The following is a 22,845-nucleotide window of genomic DNA, read 5'->3' as shown; positions in this document are numbered from 1 at the left end:
AGCTTTGGGTAGTGACCGAAAGAATAAGATCGCGAATACAAGCGGCAGAAATGAGTTTCCTTCGAAGGGTGGCTGGCCTCTCCCTTAGAGATAAGGTGGGGAGTGCGGCCATCCAGGAGGGGCTCAGAGTAGAGCCGCTGCTCCTCCACATCGAAAGGAGCCAGTTGAGGTGGCTCGGGCATCTGATTAGGATGCCTCCTGGCCGCCTCCTGGGTGAGGTGTTCCGGGCATGTCCCACCGGGAAGAGGCCCCGTGGTAGACCCAGGACACGCTGGAGAGATTATGTATCTCGGCTGGCCTGGGAACGCCTTGGGGTCCCTCCGGATGAGCTGGAGGAGGTGGCTGGGGAGAGGGAAGCCTGGGCTTCTCTGCTTAGGCTTCTGCCCCCACGACCCGGCCCCGGATAAGCGGAAGAAAATGGATGGATGGATGAATGGATCTTTTGTCCATCGTCCAGGTCATGGTAGTGGTTGAAGGTCCTCCTTTTTAAGGTTTTTTTTTTTAGGACATTTCACCTCTTATCTGTTAATTTTGTTGATGAACTATTTTCGTCATAGTTTCAGATGATGAGAATTTTTTCAAACAACTATTTTCTTCTCTACCTGATCTTAATAAATATTCTCTGGTACTCGGGGGTGATTTTAACTGTTGTTTAGACCCAGCCTTGGACCGCTCATCTGTTAAAAATGTCTCATGCAAGTCTGCAGCGGCCTTCGATACTGTGGACCACCAGATCCTCCTGTCTTGACTGGAAAACTTGGTGGGCATTAAGGGGGTGGCGTTAGATTGGTTTCGATCCTATCTGTCAGAGAGAAGTTTTTGTGTTTGTATTGGGGCTGCTGAATCTTGCACAGCACCCCTTACATGTGGGGTGCCCCAAGGCTCTATTCTTGGTCCTCTCCTCTTCTCTCTCTACCTACTTCCGATGGGATCAATTCTCAGAAAGCATGACATCGCATTCCACCTTTATGCTGATGACTGCCAAATTTATGTGCCTCTCAAGCAGCAAAATGCATATTCTGCTAACCATCTCCTCGAGTGCATTGGAGAAATCAAGGCACGGCTGTCCACTAACTTTTTGCACCTAAATGATAAAAAGACAGAGGTGTTGCTGCTTGGGCCCAGTGATACTTCAAAAATGACTATTGACCTGGGTCCCTTAACTCAACATCTTACTAAGACAGCAACAAACTTAGGTGTGAAGCTGGACAGTGAACTCAAACTTGATGCCCAAATTAAGTCAGTAGTCAAGTCCAGCTTTTATCAACTAAGACAACTGGCCAAAGTTAAACCATTTCTTTCTCAGCATCATTTTGAGATTTTAATCCATGCTTTTATTACGACTCACTTAGACTACTGCAATGCACTTTATGTTGGGCTCAGTCAGACACTGCTTGCCCGGCTCCAGATGGTCCAAAATGCTGCTGCACGGCTTTTAGTTGGGGTCAAAAAACGTGAGCACATTTCTCCGATCTTGGCCTCACTTCATTGGCTCCCAGTTCATTTTAGGATTGATTTTAAAATTCTTTTATTTGTTTTTAAATGTCTTCATGGCCTCGCCCCGTCATATCTGTCAGATCTGCTCCACCTGTACGTTCCTTCACGTTCACTCAGGTCAGCTGATCTGGCACTGCTGACTGTTCCAAAGACAAAGAGGAAGTCCAGAGGTGACCGCGCTTTTTCAGTTGCTGCCCCAAAACTGTGGAATGATCTTCCTTTGCACATTAGGCAGGCTGACTCACTCTCTGCTTTTAAGTCCTCTCTTAAAACACATTTTTTCTTATTGGCTTTTAACTCAGTTTGAGATGTTGGTTTTCTTTGTTTATTTTCTTAGCTGTGGTTTTATTTATTTATTTATTAATCCTTTCCTTATCTTATGTCTGTGTTTTGTTTGTTTGTGCTTAGATTTGTACAGCACTTTGGCCAACTGCATTTGATTTTAAAGTGCTTTATAAATAAAGTTGATTGATTGATTGATTGATTCAGACCTTTCTTTTTGAATATAGACTATGCGATGTGTGGCGTACTTTAAACCCTGATAAGAGGGAGTATTTATTTTTCTCACACGTACACAAATCTTACTCAAGAATTAACTACTTTATCATTGATACTAAATGCCTGCAGCAGATCTGCTCCTGTGACTACTAGAGCATAATTATTTCAGACCACGCCCCACTCACTATGTCCCTGTCTTTTTCTCACCTTCCCCTAAGAGCAGGACAGTGGCGTTTCAACTCAACTCTATTGTCAGATGATAACTTCTTAAAATTTATTCAGGATGAGATAAGTTTCTTTTTGGCTACTAACTCTTCCCAAGAGACTTCCAGCCTTATAGTATGGTATGCCTTTAAGGCCTACATCAGAGGCCAGATTATTTCTTAATCAGCAAAACTTAAAAAACAATCCATCTGTGAACAGAATAACCTAATGCAGCAAATCAAAGAGGTTGACGTAAAATATGCTCAAACCCAGTGCCCAGAACTTTTTTAAAAACGTGTCGAACTTAAAACAACGCTTGACTTATTGACAACACACACAGCCGAACGTTTGCTTTTGCATGACAAATCTAAATTCTATGTACATGGTGACAAAACCGATAAACTGTTAGCAACCCTACTTAAGAGTTCTAGGGCAAGGCAAACTATTCCTAAAATTCGAAAACAGAATGATAATATAGTCACAGATCACGGCAAAATTAATGATGCATTCAGGGACTTCTATTTGAAGCTTTACAGCTCACAATCACAAACTACCTCTACCATGATTGATGATTTCTTAACTAAACTTTGCATTCCTGCAATTTCATCAGAACTTAAAAATAGATTAGATGAACCCATCTCTCAGTCAGAAGTCTCTTTAGCAATAGCCTCAATGCAATCTGGCAAATGCCCAGGTCCGGATGGTTTTCCCTTAGAATTCTATAGACAATTTTCAACCGTACTTTCTGCTCAGCTTAGTTCCATCCTCACAGATTGCTTTAAACTAGGATCCCTCCCTCAGTCTTTTTACGTAGCCTGTATCACACTGATTATAAAATCAGTGTCTCTTCCTGCTCTTGTCGGAGACGGTCGCACTATCTCTCTCTCCCTGCCCTCCTCATCTCTCCACTTGCTGCTTGCTGTGAAAGCGTCTTTTACACACTGTCCGAATAAGAACAAGATTGAAACATGGATCTGGCAAACTGGGCATTCTCCATCATTGATCGAATTTTTTCCACTATGAGATCCGGGACAGGGGAGCCTGCGTGTCCGAGTGGAACAGACCCGGTTGGATACGTCATCGACTCTTGGAGCTCGTGGAGACCGGTGTGCTTCTCAGCCCTTGGAGTGGAAGACGTGGAAGACGCATATATATTCGGCTTTTTGGTAGCGGTATCTTCTCTGTTTGGGCTTGGTGGATACCTACTTTACTGGCAAATTAAGAAAATCTGGACGGCGGTTCGACATCTGCAGAGGCTGCCGACCCAGGTGGAAGGGCTGAGCAGAGCCGTACAAACTCAGACTCAAAGCCTGGTGGACCTGAGCCACAAGATTAGCGGGCTCGCAGGCGAGAGGGGTTAGATCAGGAGATATAGTTCGGTTCTGCACAGTGAGGACGGCAATCAACGAATTTGGAATATTGGATTTTTGAATGGTTTCCCAGTAAGACTGAAGGCTGTTGGAAAAACAAGCAGCCTGTTCCAAAACAACATTTGTTATCAGGAATTCGGCTCCCCTGCCGGCCTTGGGTTGGCAACCATATCTCTCTCCAGGGCTCTGTGTGCGGCTGCTCTTCCCCCCACTCCGCGTTGTGATTTGTGAAGCTGGGTCTGGTGTACCACGGCCGCTGATGAAATTCCACCACTATCAGCGAACTGTTTTGGCTGGATCCTGGCATCTGGCTCCACAATGCCCCCACCTCTCGTCTCCGTCTGCATTCCCTCCTGACCTGACCTCACCTACCGCCGCTGTCCTAGCTTTGCATGTGCAAATGCTTTGCTAAGGTGGTTTTTTTGGACCCTGGTATAGTGCTCTTTTTGAGCACTGTACCAGATGACTTTTTTTTTAACCTAACTTCCCCATGATGTGTTGTTTTCTCCTCCTGCCAAAGGTAGCGCTGCAAGTCGGCTGCATGACCCCAGGACACATATCCCCCCATGTGTGTTGTGTTTTGTGTATTCTTGGATGGTGTTCTGTAACTGCAATTTCCAATGTGTGAACTTGTTCACCCACATGGCAATAAACTTCATTCATTCTTCATTCATTCAAAAAGGGGAAAGATCCAATGGAATGTGCCTCATACAGACCTATCTCTCTCCTGAATACTGATGTTAAAATCTTAGCCAAGATTTTGGCCCATAGGCTTGAAACCGCTTTACCATCAATTATCTCAAAAGACCAAACAGGTTTCATTAAAGGTCACCATTCATATCTTAATATATGAAGGCTGCTCAACATTGTTTATTCCAGCCCCACAGACTCGACTGAGTGTGTTGTCTCTTTTGATGCTGAAAAAGCCTTTGATCGGGTTGAGTTTGACTATCTTTTTGCAGTTCTTAGAAGATTTGGTTTTGGGGAAAAATTCATTTCATTAATTAAACTTCTGTACCACCAGCCATCTGCTACAGTTCACACTAACTCTCAAACCTTAAAGCCATTTAAACTACAAAGAGGCACCCGTCAGGGCTGTCCTCTCAGCCCCCTGCTTTTTAATCTGGTTATAGAACCCCTCGCCATTGCCCTACGTACCAGCAAGGAGATATCCGGCATTTGGAGAAATGGTATAGAACACAAGGTGTCGCTTTATGCAGATGATCTTTTACTTTTTATCTCCAAGCCATCAATTTCACTGCCTTTTGCCCTTAATATATTTAGCCAATTTGGCCACCTCTCGGGATATGAGCTGAACTTTACCAAAAGTGAGCTTTTCCCCTTAAGTAATAAAGTAAATATGCCAGATTTTACCAATTTGCCGATTAGAATTGAAAAACAAAAATTTACATATCTGGGTATCACGGTGACAAAAGAGAATGTGACTCCTTTGCTGAACCAAGTGAAATGATCCCTCACAAAATGGATGCTGCTTTCCATGTCCTTGGTAGGACGTATCAATTCAATTAAAATGACTATATTAACCAGACTTCTATACCTTTTCTAGGCAATACCTATTTTCATTCCTAATAGGTTTTTCAATGAACTGGACTCGATTTTCTCATCCTACATCTGGCATGGTAAACATCCAAGGCTTAATAAGATACACCTTCAAAAACCTAAAGAGGAGGGGGGATTTGCCCTCCCCAACTTCCGGTTTCATTATTGGGCTGCTAACCTTAAGAGTCTAGTGTTCTGGTATTTCTATTATAACCTGGGTGACCGCCCTGACTGGGTGACTATGGAATTACAGAGTGACAAAGATATATCTATACTGGCTTTGCTCTGTTCCCCACTTTCACTCTCCTCTCCTAATTCCATTTTAAATCCTGTAGTGAAATATTCACTGAGAATATGGGACCAGTTTAGGAAATATTTTAAACTCCATGATTTTTCCTCTTTAAGCCCCATTGTGCGTAACCATTTCTTTAAACCATCTGTTCAGGATGGGGTATTTTTAGAATGGAACAGGAGGGGACTCACCCATTTCAAGGACCTTTTCATAGGGAAGAAACTAGCATCATTTGAACAACTCAGCAATAAATATGGTCTACCACAATCCCACTTTTTTAGATATTTACAAGCCAGAAGTTTTATTCAATCTTTTCTTTCAGGCTCAGTTTCTTTACCAGAGTTTACATTTTTAGAAACCATCTTATCATTGAACCCGACCTGTAAAGGCCTGATTTCGTTGTTGTACAATAAAATGCTTAACATGACAGACACCTCCTCATCCAAACTTAAAACCTTATGGGAAGAAGACTTGAACATGACCATTCTAGATGAGACATGGGCCTCCATACTTAAACTTGTTAATACATCTTCTTTGTGTGCACGTCACTGTCTTATTCAATTTAAAGTGGTACACAGAGCCCACTTTTCTAAAAGCAAACTATCTCGTAGCTATCAGGAAATCACCCCATACTGTGACAAATGCAAAACTGCTGAGGCCACATTGGTTCATATGTACTGGTCTTGTCCCAATCTGCATCAGTTCTGGACAGATGTTTTTCACACCCTGTCCAGGTTCCTCAGAATTGCAATAACACCTAGCCCTCTCCTGGCTCTTTTTGGTTTTAGTGACAAGGAGTCGCCCTTACCAGCCTCTAAAAGACAGGCAGTGTCATTTTGTACTTTGCTAGCCAGACGTACAATCCTAATCAGATGGAAGGGCGCTGCACCTCCAACACATAAGCAGTGGTTATATGACCTCATGTCATGTTTAAAACTGGAAAAAATAAGATGCTCTCTTCAGCACTCTATTGGGAATTTCAAAAACATATGGGGCCCCTTTCTTGACGCTTTTCAAATTGTATAGTGATATTTCAGATGAATTCATTTTTTGAATACAAGCCCCACTTATGTTAGAGGTAAGGTTGAAATGTGTAAACCTATGGCAGTGACCTGGGTGGGATTCAATGGGGTTACTTTGTAGGGATTATTTTTCCGAATTTATTTATTTACTATTATTTATTTATTATTTTATAGGGTGGCTGTAGCTCAGTAGGTAGAGCAGGTCACCTACTGATCGGAAGGTCAGGGGTTCGATTCCTGGCTACTCCGGGCTACATGCCAATGTATCCTTGGGCAAGATACTTAACCCCAAGTTGCTCTCCGACCGTTCCGTCGGAGTGTGAATGTGTGTGGATGTTAAATAATTTTAAAAAAAGCACTTAGCTTAGTTAACATGGAAGTGCTTGTATGAATGGGTGTGCATGGGTAAATGTAAAAAACGTGTTGTATAAGCGGTTTGAGTGCTCTGACTGAGTAGAAAAGCGCTATATAAGAACTAGTCCATTTACCGTTTGTTTGTTTGTTTACTGTTTTGTTTTTTTGTTTTTATTTCTTTCTTTTATGGGGTATGATTGAAGGGTAGTATTATTTTACATTTGCTTCTTTCGTACCTAGTGTTTTCTTTTTTGTGTGTATAAAGAAAAAAACTTTAATAAAAAGACAGTGTTTAAAAAATTCAATCAAAAAAAAAAAAAAAAAAGCTGGTTTTCTTCTCAAAACTTTGCATTTGTTTATGTGAAATTTAGCTTTAATAATTAATAAATCGTAGTCCTGAAGGCACACTGCCCTGTACCTTTCAGAGCATGTCCTGCTGTAAAATGCTTGTATTGTCTCAGTAATGTGGTGTTAATGATGAGGTGTGGGGGAAGCAGGTGAAATGCTAATATTAATAATATTCCATAACTTTTAATAAATGTTTAATTTCGTGTAAGTGTTTATAATGACTAATTCAAAGGAACTGAAGAAAAAGCGTTTACATTTTACACCTGTTATTTTAGTTGACCGAATCAACCGTAGATTTCGTCGACTACGTTTTTACGATAATTTCATTGACTAAAACTAGTCAGATGACTAAATTATGACTAAAACTAAATTACATTTTCATCAAAAGACTATGACTAAAACAATCAAAATTTGCTGTCAAAATTAACAGTGATCCAAAAGGCTTCTTTAAATAGGAGACGGGACAGATGTTCACATTTTGGACAGAGACGATACTTTGAGAAAGGAATAAAAGAAGCCACCTATGTTCACCTGGAACAATCATCACTGAACAGAGTTAGAGGCCTGTGACACCAACTATCAGCCACCTGTAACACAGTCCTGAGATCCCTTCCCAGGTGATTCGACCCCCACTTACATGGTGACCCATGTGAACAACTGGTGAACAACTCACAGGACCATCTCCAAGGTGACAGCCCCTCTAGAACTTAAATACCTGGGACTTTCCATCAGCTTGTAGAACTGAAGAAGATGGTGGAAAGCCTTCGAGATCCTGAAAAAGTATTCCAGTTGCCTTCAGCTCAATTATATAAGACCACTGAACATTTTATTTGATTCTCTTTGCTATGTGCATGAGTGACTTCATGCACATTGCTCCTCTGGAAAGTTGAGGAAACTTCGACTTTCTAGGCACTTGCACAGAAGTCAGTCAATAATATCACACCCATTCAAATGCACTAATGCTACCACTGGCCAGTCAAATCACATTATGAACATATCCTGAGAGATCGAGGTGGTTGCTTGTGGAATTCAGCATCAAAGAGGAGAAGTTGATCGTTGACTAATCAACATGTTGTAAATAAACAAAGTTAATAACAGGAAGCTCGCTCAGCTTATGCCAGTGCTAATTGAAGCTCTGTTAGTTTACCTTGTGAATTATATGGTGTTACTATGATGACCCCGGAACATGAAGCACACCCACCGTGAAATGTTGAAGGAACTCGTACATGAATCCTGCTTCAGCAACACTGAGCAGAGAGCTGCTGCTGGAATGTGGGGTGGGTTCCCAGACTGCTTTTACCCAAATTTAATTTCCTAGTAGGAGAAAATAAGTTGCTTTAGACTTATTTCTATATACTAGGAGAACACAAATACCTCTTTAGTTATTAACCATTATTTAACCACAAAGTGAAACTTTTGGGCTAAGATGGCATTTTCTTGTGGCAGTACAAACTGGATCTCCAGGACCAACATGACCACAGGAAAAACATGCAAATCTGACTTAGAATAGGCTGTTACAACCAGTGTTAATTTCATTAACGAACTATTTTCGTCATAGTTTTCGTCAATGACCCTTTCATGACGAAAACGAGACGATAACTAAATAAAATTACCTAAAAAGAGAAAAACAATGACAAAATTAATTGACACTTTCGTCAACAAATGAAAACGAGACAAAAATGCTTGACAGGGACAACATCCAATCAGAACTTACTTAATTTTGTGAAAGGCAGGGACAAGTTAATCAAACGCACAGTTGCAAAAATTTTATCTAAACCCAGCAAGGCCACACTAGCCTGTGAAATTTTCAGGCAGAGCAGGCCTACTCATCAATATTTTTAATCTTATGCTCAATAAACAAAGTCAGGTAAATAGAGATGTTGTTTGTTCAATATGTTTGTGTGTATTGGTCTTTCAAGCATTAATAATATTCCATAACTTTTAATAAATGTTTAATGTTGTGTAAGTGTGTATAATGACTAATTCAAGGGAACTGAAGAAAAAGCATTTACATTTTACACCCTTTATTTTTTAGTCGACTGACTCAACTGTAGATTTAGTCGACTATATTCTTACGCTAATTAGTCGACTAAAACTAGACTAAATCTAAAACTATTCAGATGATTAAATTATGACTAAAACTAAATTACATTTTCGTCAGAAGACTATGACTAAAACTAAATACAAGTGGCAGTGGCGCAGTGGGTAGGCGCTCACCTTGCAGCCGGAGGGTTGCTGGTTCGAACCCCTGTCCCTGCGCTGCGTTGTGTCCTTGGGCAAGACACTTAAACCACGTTGCCTAAGAGTAGCACCAGTCTCTGGCTGCATGACCGCAGATGCTCGTCTCTGGATGAGTGATCTGGAACGATCATTTCGTTGTGTGCCTTTTGTGCACAATGACAATGAGTTGAATCTAACATCTAAATCAAAATTTGCTGTCAAAATTAACACTGGTTGTAACTATGAAGAGAAAGAAATAACCTGCCTGTCTGACTGGGGTAACTGGTTAGTTGCATTGTTCCCAGATGGATCACTGGAAGGATTACTGATCAGTTTGTGAAATCTGTGGGAAGAATGGGCACTGGATGGAATAGAATTCCTCAGAAAATTGAGTTAAAATTTGAACAGAACATTTTCTGTTACAGAGCTCTGATCAGCCATTTTAAGTTTAGCAATGCCATTCCTAGTTTTCATATTTTCCCACTGTCTTTTAAAACATTTGAGTTATTCTAAAATGACTTTCATCGTGAGTTTGTAATTTCCAATGGTGAGAATGGGTTTTTCAGTGTTCTGTCTTGCAGCACAGTGCCACTTGAAACAGCAGCTTTCAGACACTTCTGTCAATTTAACATTTTACCTCGCTTCTGTCTGCCCTCTCACAGCAGAGCCTTATAAAGCCTGTGGCAGCTGAAAGGCAGCTAGCTCCATGCCATTAGGGACTGTATTTATTTTAATACTTGTTTACAGTGGCGCCTTTTCCCTGTCAGGCAGTGGGTTAGAGTATCATCAGGACAAACACAGCAGCTCCATGCCTGGAGGTATTCAATCACCTCCACCTGCTCATAACCTGCTCCCAGACCTTCACTGTTATGCAACAAGGAGGAGGAGCAGAAGAAGAACTGGGCAAAGTAGTTAAATCACTCAAAGTTCACTTTATTAGGTACACCTATAGGCTTGAATTCAATGTAGGATAACTCTTCTGCCTTGAAGTTTAATTAATTTTGATACTGTGCAGCTTTATGGTTAAGCATACTGGATGTAATGATCCTGTCAGTCACTTCCATCTGTTACTTTGTGTGTTATGTTTATTTTTACTTTAATTCTACAGAAACATGCAAAAAACGCAATTTACAACATTATCATATGTGAGACCAATATTTCATGATTTAATTTTTAAATTTAAAACCACTAACGATCATCTGCAGAGGAACGGTTTATTTGAAGAGTTTCAGTCAGGTTTCAGAATTCATCACAGTACAGAAACAGCATTAGTGAAGGTTACCAATGATCTTCTTAGAGCCTCTGACAGTGGACTCATCTCTGTTCTTGTCCTGTTGGACCTCAGTGCAGCTTTGATACTGTTGACCATAACATTTTATTACAGAGATTAGAGCATACTATAGGTATTAAAGGTACTGCACTGCAGTGGTTTGAGTCATATTTATCTAATAGACTCCAATTTGTTCATGTAAATGGGGAGTCTTCTTCACACACTAAGGTTAATTATGGAGTTCCACAGGGTTCTGTGCTAGGACCAATTCTATTTACATTATACTATACTATACCACTATACCAATTCTATTTACATTATACATTATACCTGAAAAGAGGAATTAAAAAAGCCAAGACGGACTACAGGAGGAGAATAGAGTCCCATCTGTCCAGCAATAACACACGGGAGGTGTGGCAGGGCATTCAGAACATCACAAACTTCAGAGGCTGTGATGTGACTGCAGGAGACCTGAGTGTGTCACTAGCAGAGGAACTTAACTGCTTCTTTACTCGCTTTGAGACACCTCAGGACCACCCATCTGCTCCAGTCCTGCCCCCCCCACCAGGCTGCACCCCACTCACTGTCCAGGAGCATGAGGTACGGTGCGTGCTCCTGGCAGTGAACCCCAGGAAGGCTGCCGGACCAGACGGAGTACCTGGCAAGGTGATCAGAGCGTGTGCCCACCAGCTCACCCTGATTCTCACCAGGATTTTCAACCTCTCCCTGGCCCAAGCAGTCATCCCCCCCTGCCTAAAAACAGCCACAATCATCCCCGTGCCCAAAAGGTCATCTGTCACCAGCCTAAATGATTACCGCCCTGTGGCCCTCACACCGGTAATCATGAAGTGCTTTGAGAGGCTGGTTCTCCAGCACATCAAAGACCATCTGCCCCCCACTTTCGACACCCATCAGTTTGCATATCGTGCAAACAGATCCACAGAGGACGCCATCGCTGTAGCTCTCCACTCTGTGTTGAGCCACTTGGAGCAGCAGCAGAGCTACGCTCGCATGCTCTTTGTGGATTACAGCTCAGCGTTCAACACAATCATCCCGGACATTCTCACCACCAAACTGCACACCCTGGGCCTCCCCCCTCTCACATGTTCCTGGATCAAGGACTTCTTAACCAACCGGCCCCAGACTGTGAGACTTGGCCCCCATCTCTCCTCCACCCGCACACTGAGTACTGGCTCCCCACAGGGCTGTGTGCTGAGCCCCCTCCTGTACTGCCTCTACACCCATGACTGCAGTCTGGCCCACAATAACAACCTCATCGTCAAATTTGCTGACGACACCACAGTGGTCGGACTCATCTCAAAGGGAGATGAGGCAGCTTACAGAGAGGAGGTCCTGAAGTTGACAGCCTGGTGTTCAGAGAACAGCCTGGTACTGAACACAAGAAAACCAAAGAGATCATCATCGACTTCAGGAAGCACAGGACTGACCCAGCTCCCCTCGACATCAACGGCGAGCATGTGGAGAGGGTCCACACCTTCAGGTTTCTTGGTGTCCTCATCTCTGCTGATCTTTCTTGGTCAGATAACATCACAGCTGTTATCAAGAAGGCTCAGCAGTGACTTCACTTCCTGAGGGTCCTCAGGAAGAACAACTTGGACTCAAACCTGCTGCTGACCTTCTACCGCTCATCCATTGAGAGCCTGCTGACGTACTGTATCACAGTATGGTACGGCAGCTGCACTGAGGCAGACAGGGTCAGGCTTCAGAGGGTAGTCAAGACAGCACAAAGAATCGTTGGCTGCCCTCTCCCCTCCCTGATGGACATCTACACCTCCCGCTGCATCAGCAGAGCAGGAACATCATCAAGGACAGCTCACACCCTGGCTTTGACCTGTTTGACCTGCTGCCCTCTGGCAGGTGCTACAGGTGCATCAAAGCCAGAACAAACAGACTCAAGAACAGTTTCTTCGCCACAGCAATCACCACCCTGAACTCACACACTCACCCACCGTAACTGTGCAACACCCACATCTCTGTGCAATATTAGATTATTCATACTGAACAATATCTAACATTCCTATATTGTGTAATATCCAGTATTCATTCACTAGTGCAGTATTCATCATCTTCATTTTTATATGTATGCACTTATTTACTTTTCTTACAATGTACAGATGCACCAATGTATGTATATATTTTTATACATTCTATTTTTTGTATATTTTATGCATTGTTTATTTTCTGTATATTTCTTGATTATGTTGATTATACTAGACTATAATATTTTTATTTTAGAGAATTTGATTTTCTATTGCATGGCACTGAACAGGAGTGGCCCTCCTATCTCATTGTACATCCTGTATAATGACAATAAAAGGCATTCTATTCTATTCTATTCTATTCTATACATGCTTCCCTTAGGCAGTATTATTAGAAAGTACTGCATCAATTTTTATTGTTACGCAGATGATACTCAGCTTTATCTATCAATGAAGCCAGATGACACACATCAATGAGTTAAACTGCAGGAATGTCTTAAAGACATTAAGGCCTGGACGACCTCTAATTTCCTGCTTCGAAATTCAGATCAAACTGAAGTTCTTGTACTCGGCCCCACAAATCTTAGAAACATGGTGTCAAACCAGATACTTACTCTGGATGGCATTACTTTGGCCTCCAGTAACACTGTGAGAAACCTTGGAGTCATTTTTGACCAGGATATGTCCTTCAATGCACATATTAAACAAATATGTAGGACTGATTTTTTGCATTTGTGCAATATTTCTAAAATTAGAAACATCCTTTCTCAGAGTGATGCTGAAAAGCTAATTCATGCATTTATTACTTCTAGGCTGGACTATTGTAATTCATTATTATCAGGCTGTCCTAAAAGCTCCCTGAAAAGCCTTCAGCTGATCCAAAATGCTGCAGCTAGAGTACTGACAGGGACTAGAAAGCGAGAGCAGATTTCTCCCATATTGGCTTCTCTTCATTGGCTCCCTGTTAAATCTAGAATAGGATTTAAAATTCTTCTCACATACAAGCTCTTGAATAATCAGGCCCCATCTTATCTTAACCCTTTATTTATCATGGGCCCTCTCAAACGTTAATTTTGCGCCGCCATTCACGGACTTCCATCAACATTTACCATAATAACCCTATGTTGGGTGCGAAGCGCAATTTCTCAGCTTTCAGGAACTGTTTGAAATTTTCCAATAGGACAACGTCTCAGCGGTGATATGCTCAGTGTTAACCAGCTGTTCACGGCAAGTAAGGGCAGGTAATAGGTACAATATGTTAATTTTAATTTGTGATGGTTTAACTTGTCCTTGGACTTACATTTTTGTGGATGTGTGAGGTGGGGTCAACTGTTTGTGTGACTGACTGTAATTTTAAGGTTTAGCTAGCAATGGGCCATCATGATCAATTTGTCTGCAGCAGTCCTGTAACAAGGATGAAGCTGATGCCAGTAAACTGAAAGGGTTTATTGGAGTCTGTGATGGCTGACTCTCATTTGGAGCCAGCCTTGACTGGCTGCTGCTGCTGATGATAATGTTATGAAGCATCTGCAAACATGTAGTCCAACCGGACATCAGCACATCTTGGTCATCTCGCCAAATTTTTTTTTTCTGGTTTCTGCTGCTGCTGGGGAAAATTTCCTTTCCCCTGAAATAAAAAACTGAGATCTCCTGCAGTGTGCAGAAAAGTTACTTCTCGCTAACCTGAATATAAACCACAGGGGTTGTGTGGGAGTTCAGTGCAGCTCTGAGTTCAGTTCATAGTTTCATGCTTTGACATGAAGTATTTCTGCTTCTCTTGTCCATGAAGAACACAAACCTGTTGTCCTGCTGCTCAGACTGATGCAGAGACGAGTGGGAGGAGGAGGGGATGAGAACTCACTTATTTGCCATGGAAATGTCCCCATGGCAACCCACAGCAGCCAGCGGAAGCTAAAATGTGTGTGTGTGTGTTTCCCTGGTGCTTCCCTGCTTGGCACACAGACAGGATGTAGGCGGTGATGTGGGCGGCGACCTTCAGGCCTGTGCGTCATGCTTCATTGGAAGAACACTTAGCGGAAAGTGTTATGTAATCACACCTGAGTAAACGAGGTTCACACAGGTTCCTCTGAGTAGGGCCGAGGAGTCCGAAGCTCACTGGTGACCACTGTCAGGCTTGCCTTTACAAAGTGAGCAACTGAGCAAATGTACACAACTTTATGTAAAAGGCAGTATTACAGTAGTTGTCTTCTACTGTGAGCTCCAGTAGATCTTTGTGAATAGGCTGTGATTAGGTGACCTGTGCTCCTGTAGCTTGAAGCCACAGCCAGTTATTAGACGGGTGCTACCGGAGCGATCAGGCCTGCTCTAAGGTTGTATAAGGTTGTATTTCTGATGCAAATTATCATCTGATTTCTTGAAATAAGCAAATAATTTTAGCAACATATCATGCACAGGTCCTGTGTCTGCTTAAAAGCAATCTAACCAAACTCAGGATGCGATATGAAAGCTTCAAGATTAAAGTTTTTATTAAACGCCACTTACTGAGCAGTCCCTCACCTTCCTTTCCATTTCTGAGAGTGAAGTTCTCACAGCAGAACCTTTTGCTGCCTGAAAGGTTGCATTTGAAATTACCTGCCACTTAAACGGGGTCACCTTTTTTTTGTTTATGTTTGTACCCTTTCTGTAGTGCCCAATAGATGGCTCAATTCTGAAGACTAGTATTGTGGCCACAACTTCACTTCAATTCAATTTTATTTATATAGCACCAAATCACAACAGTCACCTCAAGGTGCTTTGTATTGTGGGTAAAGACCCTACAATAATTACAGGGAAATCCCAACAGTCAAAACGACCCCCTATGAGCAGCACTTGGTGACAGTGGGAAGGAAAAACTCATTTTTAACAGGAAGAAACCTCCAGCAGAACCAGGCTCAGGGAGGGGCAGCTGTCTGCCGCGACCGGTTGGGGCTGAGGGGAGACAGACAGGACAAAAGACACACTGTGGAAGAGAGACAGAGATTAATAACAACTTGACATCTGGTTGTACTTAAAAAGAACATGATGAGTGTGCAGAGAGGACAGGATTTTCTCAGTGTTCTAGCTAGCAGGTGATCGCCAGGTGCTGCACTCTGCTGAGACGCTGTCACTGCATTTAGCAAATAGGAGCGCACCCCGCAGACTCCACCCCAGCTAGATGACTGCTTTTATCGCTGCTTGCGCCTGTATCATTTCACTGCAATTTGCTATCTATTATCTATTATCTACTCGGTGCTCAGCCGAAAAACAGGTTCAACTCGGGCCCCGCAAACTAGGTGATCACGAACCACGAATGCGTGATGAAAGCGACAGAAGGGCGTGACTCTGCTGTCTCAGCATCAAGGTTTCTACCATATTACATTTGTATTACATGAGAAAAGCGAAGCGATTTTCAGGGCTGTGAATTAGGTTGGGCTCTAAGGCTGAACTTGCTGCTTTGTATCAGTTCATATCACAGATAAAAGGACACAAAGTGCGTACTTGTCGTCTTGCTCTAATCGCTGTGTGTTTCCCTCTGTGCTGCACACAGATGCTGCAGTAGTTTGGTTTGGACCCTAAAACGTATTTGCAGCATGAGAAAGGGGAGCGTGTTCTCCCACGTTTGTGCCCTTCGGCTTCCGTGTCCAGATGATGACCTGCCCACACTCGTAAAGGAGCAGTTCACAGAAACGCGGTGGAAATGCAAGCCCGTTCTTAAGCGTTTCGCCAGTTCACTGGGAACAGCACGAGCACTGGCACGCGAACCGGCTCCTCGGCGGTGGGAAAATAGCAAAAGACTGTGATTAGGCTTCAGAGGTGCTTTCTGGTTACATATGTAGGCCCCGTCACTCAATTAACAAGTGGGAGCAGCTTTTAGCAGTTAGCATTGGCTTGCTAATTAGCATTAGCAAGCTTGACTGTGGGGATGGTGTGCTTTGGGTCATACTCAGTATTTCTCTTCTTCTAAACATGGCCGGTCGAGTTAATGCCAATGAGCCTGATTTTGGTTTCATCTGACCACAGAACGTCTCTGAATCATACCTGTACATGTGCCTTTGTGAGCAGGGAGACCTTGAGGCTGCTACAAGATTTCAATCCTTTACGGCTTAATGTGGTGTTCTTGGTGATTGTGGGCCAACTGCCTTCAGATCATTAACAAGCTTCTCCTATGTAGTTTTGGGCTTTCTCATGATCAATTTCACCTATTAGGCAAGATCTTCCATGGAGCTCCAGACCAAGGGTGATTGATGGTCATTTTATACTTGTTCCACTTCTGAATAATCTCATTGTACATCCTGTATAATGACAATAAAGGCATTCTTTTCTATTCTATTCTAATTGCACCAACAGTTCTCTCTTTCTCACCAAACGTCTTGCTGATGGTCTTGTAGCCCATTTGTCCTTTGACAGCGCTTTGGTTTTGCCCATGGTGGTGGAGAAAAAAATTGATACTGTGGAAAGGTGTGCTTTAGACAAAAAGTGAGTTTAGATCAGGAGTATCTGCAATTGATTGACCGACTGTAGCCTGTGTGCCACATGGGTACACAGACTGCCTTTACTGTACACAAGGGAAACCAAAATATGACCCTGTGCTTCTGATGTAATTTGCAACCAGAATTTGTATCACAGTAAAGGTATAAAAAAAAATGTTATTCACAAGGTTATCAGTAGGATTTCCCTCTACTATCCAAGAGGAGAGCATTCATGGTCTAGAGCTTTTATTGTGAAAGGTATGAAGCCATCCAGTATGGATTGAGCATTTATAGTCCTGTGTGTGTTTTGGTTTCCTCCATCATTACTTGGTGTGCACTTTTGTTGCCACAGTAACAATGCATGCTGTATCTGAAATATAATCACGGGAAAACATTGTAACAAAAGTTCATAAGCCAATACATGGCCACATGTCATTCAGTTTGCTTAGCGTATCATATTCATCCCACTATTTTCTGTCATTTATCTGAGTCACTACTTGCTATGGTACCAATGTGTGCCTTCAGCTCCTAGAAGATCCTGAGATGTACCTAGGCCTGATGGGACATACATCTGTCCGCTCCCTTTCCAGTCAGAAACAGCTTCCAGGAGCCATCATGATCGCTACCAAGAGTTCATGATAATCAGCAGGGCTTGCAGTAAATTAATGTAGAGAGCCAGTTGATTACTTGGTATAATTTAAACTTTTATTTTGAGAGGCAGCAGCTGAAGTCAGGTTTTAAGAGGAGAATCAAGTAGCTGTTTTAGAAGTTCAACCTTCGTGCAGCTCATCTGATACATGAAAAAATATCCAGCAGTCCTTTTAGTGAGGATGAAAGAGATAAACAGATACACAGCAGCGGCAGCACGCTGATTTCTCTGATTCATTGAACACCAGTCATCACCTGCTTCTCTGTTGCTGTGGTGACAGACTATGCACACACACACACACACAAATCACCACACTATGTTTGACCTGTTTGACCTGACGCAAGTGTGTGTGTGTGTGTGTGTGTGTGTGAGAGATGCTATCACAATGGCAGCTCATTCTCATGAATGAATGTGGAACATGTTTGCTGGTGTCTTTAACAGCAGGCACAGTAAAACAAGAATGCTTTTAAAAATAACTTGGAGTTGGTACAGAATTTTTTGGTCTCCATGTGGGGTAATACTTCTGGTGGCTGAAAAGGGTTCTTATTGACTGAGCCTGCATGTTGGGTAAAGATCTAAACATCCAAAGTAATTTAAATGTCCTCCTCTTCTTAGGTTCCCACATCCACCACAGAACTCAGCACGATGCTGCTACCTCGGCCTTCGTCTACACAGGACTCAGAGCGCAGGGGCAGGGCAATGAGTGCTGCCAGCTACCTTACTGACGTCATGGAAGGTGAGGAAAAAATGAATGACCACAGTGACACTAATTACTAATTTCTAATGCAGTGCACACTTCAGTCAAGACCAACATGGTCAAAGAAGATTATTTGCGGTGTGTCTGTCATCCAGGTCATGGTAGTATTAACCACTTAGACTTAGACAACCTTTATTGTCATTCATTATACACAATTGTACGCAGAACGAAATTTTGTTGCATTTTGGCTCGTACAGAACCTACGGAGAAAATTTTTGATACATAGTATCACACATTTTAGATATAAAAATATAACAATAAATTATATATCAGCGTAGATCTAAAAAAATATTTCAGAATGTGATAGATGGCATCACCGAATTAAACAAATAAGTAAAAAGTATATAAATATTAAAAATCTAAAGATATAGCAACAAGAATATTAAATATAGGTATATAGTATAGATACATACATGTACATCTGCATATATACATATACACACACACACACACACACATATATATATATATATATATATATATATACACACACACCTATAAATAACAGCATGAATAAATATAAATAAAGTGGCTAGTGGAGTTAAAAATTGTTCTTATACATATTGTAGGGGTAGATAATTAGTGCACAGACAGCATGTGGCTCAGTAATCCTTGAAATTGTCCTAAGTGTTAAGAGTTCAGCAGTCTAATGGCATGGGGGAAAAAACTGTTGCAGAACCTGGTGGTCCTGCACCGAATACTCCTGTAAATAGTGTATACTGTAAATAGTCCGGCCTGTTAAGGTTCAACACACAGGCACATCATGTACATTGTATATAGTGTTATTATTATTAGTAGTATTAAGGTTAATATTGTTTGTTGATTTTATATATATTCTTTTCTTAATAGTGTGAATTATTATATCTTTATTTATATTTATAATAACTGCGGCTGCTGTTACACCCAAATTTCCCCTCTGTGGGACAATAAAGGCTGTTTCTTCTTCTTCTTCTTCTTCTTCTTGAATGGAGGAAAAAGAAGACCCAATGATCTGCTCCTCAGCGGAGCGGTTTGGCCGGTAGGCAAACTGGAAAGGGTCAAATGTGGTGGGTAGTCTGGAGGTGATGTACTCCTTAACCAGCCTCTCAAAGCACTTCATCATAATTGGAGTTAGTGCAACGGGCTGGTAGTCGTCTAGAGATGAGATATGAGGTTTTTTTGGCACTAGAATGATGACGGCGGACTTAAAATATGATGGGACTTTGGCTAGATCCAGTGAGGTGTTAAAAATGTCTGTTAGAACATAAGCCAACTGGTCTGCACATTCCCTGAGCACCCGACCCGGTATGTTGTAGGGGCCAGGGGCCTTCCGTGTGTTGACTCTCTTCAGAGTCCTCCGTACATTCGCAGTGTTGAGGCAGAGTACCTCCTCATCCTGATGGTAAACAGCTCTTACTGCTGGGGTGTTATTAAGTGCCTCAAATCTCCCAAAAAGTTGTTTAGTCCGTTTAAAAAGTCCACATCATCGTCACATGCAGGAGGGGCTACCTTGTAATTTGTAATGGTCCGTATGCCGTGCCACATGTCCTTAGTGTTAGAGGAATTGTGAAAAAAGTCCTGAATTTTTTGCCCATGAGCACGCTTTGCTAATTTAATAGCACGGTTTAAGTTGTCTCTCGCTGTTCTCAGTGCATTCTCATCACCAGACTTGAAGGCTGAGTTTCTAGCTTTGAGCATTTTGCGTACTTCCATGGTTTTTGGTTGGCACAGGTGGTGATGGTCTTTGTGATGCTGACGTCCTCCATGCATTTGTTTATATACGCTGACATAGTGTGGCATACTCATCCATGTTGATGTGGTCACTGTAAGTGGCAGCTTCCTTGAACATATCCCATTCAGTGCATTCAAAACAGTCCTGTAGTGCCTGCATAGCCACACCCTCACCTGACTCACTGTAGGTTTTTCTCTGATCAGCAGGGGCTTATATGCAGGAATTAGCATAACAGATAAATGGTCTGAAGAGCCAAGGTGGAGGAGGGGGGCTGCTTTGAATGCATTCTTCATGTTGGTGTAGGCCAAATCTAATGTGTTCATAACTCTGGTTGCACAGTCCACATGTTGATGGAAATTTGGAAGAACTGTCTTCATATTAGCCTGGTTGAAATCCCCAGCAACAATGAAAAAGCCTTCAGGGTGGGCTGATTGCAACTCACTGATGATACGGTAGAGAACACTCATAGTTTCCTTTGTATTTGTCACGGAAGGCCGCTGCTGGTTGATGCCACAACCAGCATGGAAAACAATGGGCTTAAATATACAACGAGAGGGGTGGGAACACAGGTGAAACATATTACACAGATGAGACAAGAGGAAGCAGAACAAGGCATGACAGAACCAATGACTTATCAAAATAAAACAGGAAGAACTCTAACATAGTACACACTGGCTTGACACCCGAAGACACTGACACAGAGGGACAACAGGAACAGAACACAGGGAGACAGAAACAGAGACCCCACGACAAAACAGAACCATACAAAACAAAACACTGGGCCACCGGCCCAGGACCATGATAGTATTAGCACTAGGAGGCACGTAAACAGCAGTGATGGAAACTAGAGGAATCTCCCTAGGCCAGGGGTCGGCAACCCGCGGCTCTTTCAGGCTTAAGCTGTGGCTCTGTGCGGCTTGCGGAAGTAAATTATAAGTATCCAATTGAAGTGCATTTTATTTTTGTCAGTTCGGTTTTTGTTGTAGTTCTAAATTGGAACATTATTGTGATCTTGAAATATTAAAATAAAATAATTTTATTTATTTATTTTCGTTTCTCAATATATGCGCCACTCGCAGTAGTGGCTACCGGCTTCCGTTAGTATTTGAGGCTCTCAGTGTTTTCTTTTCCGTGGAAACCGGGTTCAAATGGCTCTTTCCGTATTAAAGGTTGCCGACCCCTGGTCTAGGCAGGTAGAATGGTCTGCAGATTACAGTCATAAACTCAATGTCCAGTGAACAGTGGCTTGAGACAAACTTCCTGCGTTCCTGCACCAGCTGTTATTCATGTACATACACAGACCTCCGCCTCGGGATTTACCGCTGAAAGAGCAGCTCCTGTCAGCACGGAATGTGGTTAGCCCCTCGATGCTAACAGCATTATCCAGGATTTATGAGTTGAGCCATGTCTCTGTTAAAATTATTACGCAGCAGTTTCCCATCTCTCGTTTTGTAGATAATTCCAGCTGTAGATGATCCTTTTTGTTCTTCAGGGAGCGAACATTGGAGAGAAAGATGGAAGGAAGTGTGTCTGTGTAGATTCTCAGTCATCCAGGTCATAGTAGTCTCTGGAGCTTGAAAAACCAAACAGCCTCTTCACAAACGAATGGCACAACATAGAAGAGCCACCTCGACAGGACAAGATTCAGCAGTACATCTGCATCTGAAGGAAAAAGGGCACTCTTTTGAGGATGCCAATGTTCACATTTTGGACAGGGAAAACAGATGGTTTGAAAGAGGAGTGAAAGAAGCCATCTATGTCCACTGTGAACAACCATCATTGAACAGAGGAGGTGGATTACGTCACCAACTTTCCCCCGCTTACAGTGCTGTCCTGAGCTCCCTTCCCAGACGTCTCAACCCCCATTCACACCTTTGTTCCAGTGACCTCAATAGGCCACAGGAAACAATGGAGCGGAGTCCTAAATTGGTTTCAACTGAAACCACTGATTAAATAAGACCCACGCCCCCTTCACACCTGGGCACATGTGTTCAAGCACATGATCAATAGAGGGTCATAACCACCTCCAGGGGACTACGCCCACAGGGGTTTGAATACCTGGGTCTCTCCACCATTTGGTTGAGAACTGAAGAAGCCTTTCGGATGAGAGGTGAAACGTCTTCAAGAAACAAAAAAGAAGTCCAGTCGCCTTTTTCAAGCTCCAGAGACATGGAAGGAAGTGGAGTTCTGTAAGGGTTCACTTTTAGCTTGGCTGTTAGCACCGCTCGACAGCCGCGCTTCCTCTTACGGTCGCACCACCTCCGCTTGCTCCTCTGTCAGCTAGTTCTGCTGGTCGAGTCCACTGCTCCGTAGGCCCCTGGGTCTTTCTGTAGCACTCCGAAGCTGCGCAGCCACTTCTTAGTAGTCGTGGTAACAGAGTCGAAGTCGCTAAAAGTTCGTAATTCCAACAACTGTTGACAATCATACACTAACACCCTATTTATTTTAACTGATTCTGAAATCCTATGTGGCATATTTTGATTAAAAAGTCCATTACTATCGCGAGCTCATGCAGCCGCAGCCGAACAGGGCGCCGCCCTCTTTATAATTCACCCCCTGTCAACTGAAACAGCTTACAATGAGTGTCTTGGGCTGATGTAGTGCTAAGCTCTAAACTAGTGCTGTGCTTCATTAAGTGTTCCATA

At 42.6% G+C, this 22,845-nt stretch overlaps 1 protein-coding gene across 1 annotated transcript in view; it reads left to right on the top strand.

The window, feature by feature from the left end:
• LOC115799203 (sodium channel protein type 4 subunit alpha-like) overlaps positions 1–22,845 on the top strand; it is a 330,533-nt gene that overhangs the window by 150,274 nt on the left and 157,414 nt on the right. Inside the window, exon 15 of the mRNA XM_030756224.1 lies at positions 18,348–18,468. Within this exon, the coding sequence (XP_030612084.1) occupies positions 18,348–18,468 (121 nt within the window). The remainder of the gene's footprint in view (positions 1–18,347; positions 18,469–22,845) is intronic.

This window comes from Archocentrus centrarchus, chromosome 20 (assembly GCF_007364275.1).
Source record: "Archocentrus centrarchus isolate MPI-CPG fArcCen1 chromosome 20, fArcCen1, whole genome shotgun sequence".
NCBI classification, from domain to species: Eukaryota; Metazoa; Chordata; class Actinopteri; order Cichliformes; family Cichlidae; genus Archocentrus; species Archocentrus centrarchus.
The sequence above is the reverse complement of the archived record's forward strand: the minus strand, read 5'-3'. Positions and strand labels throughout refer to the sequence as shown.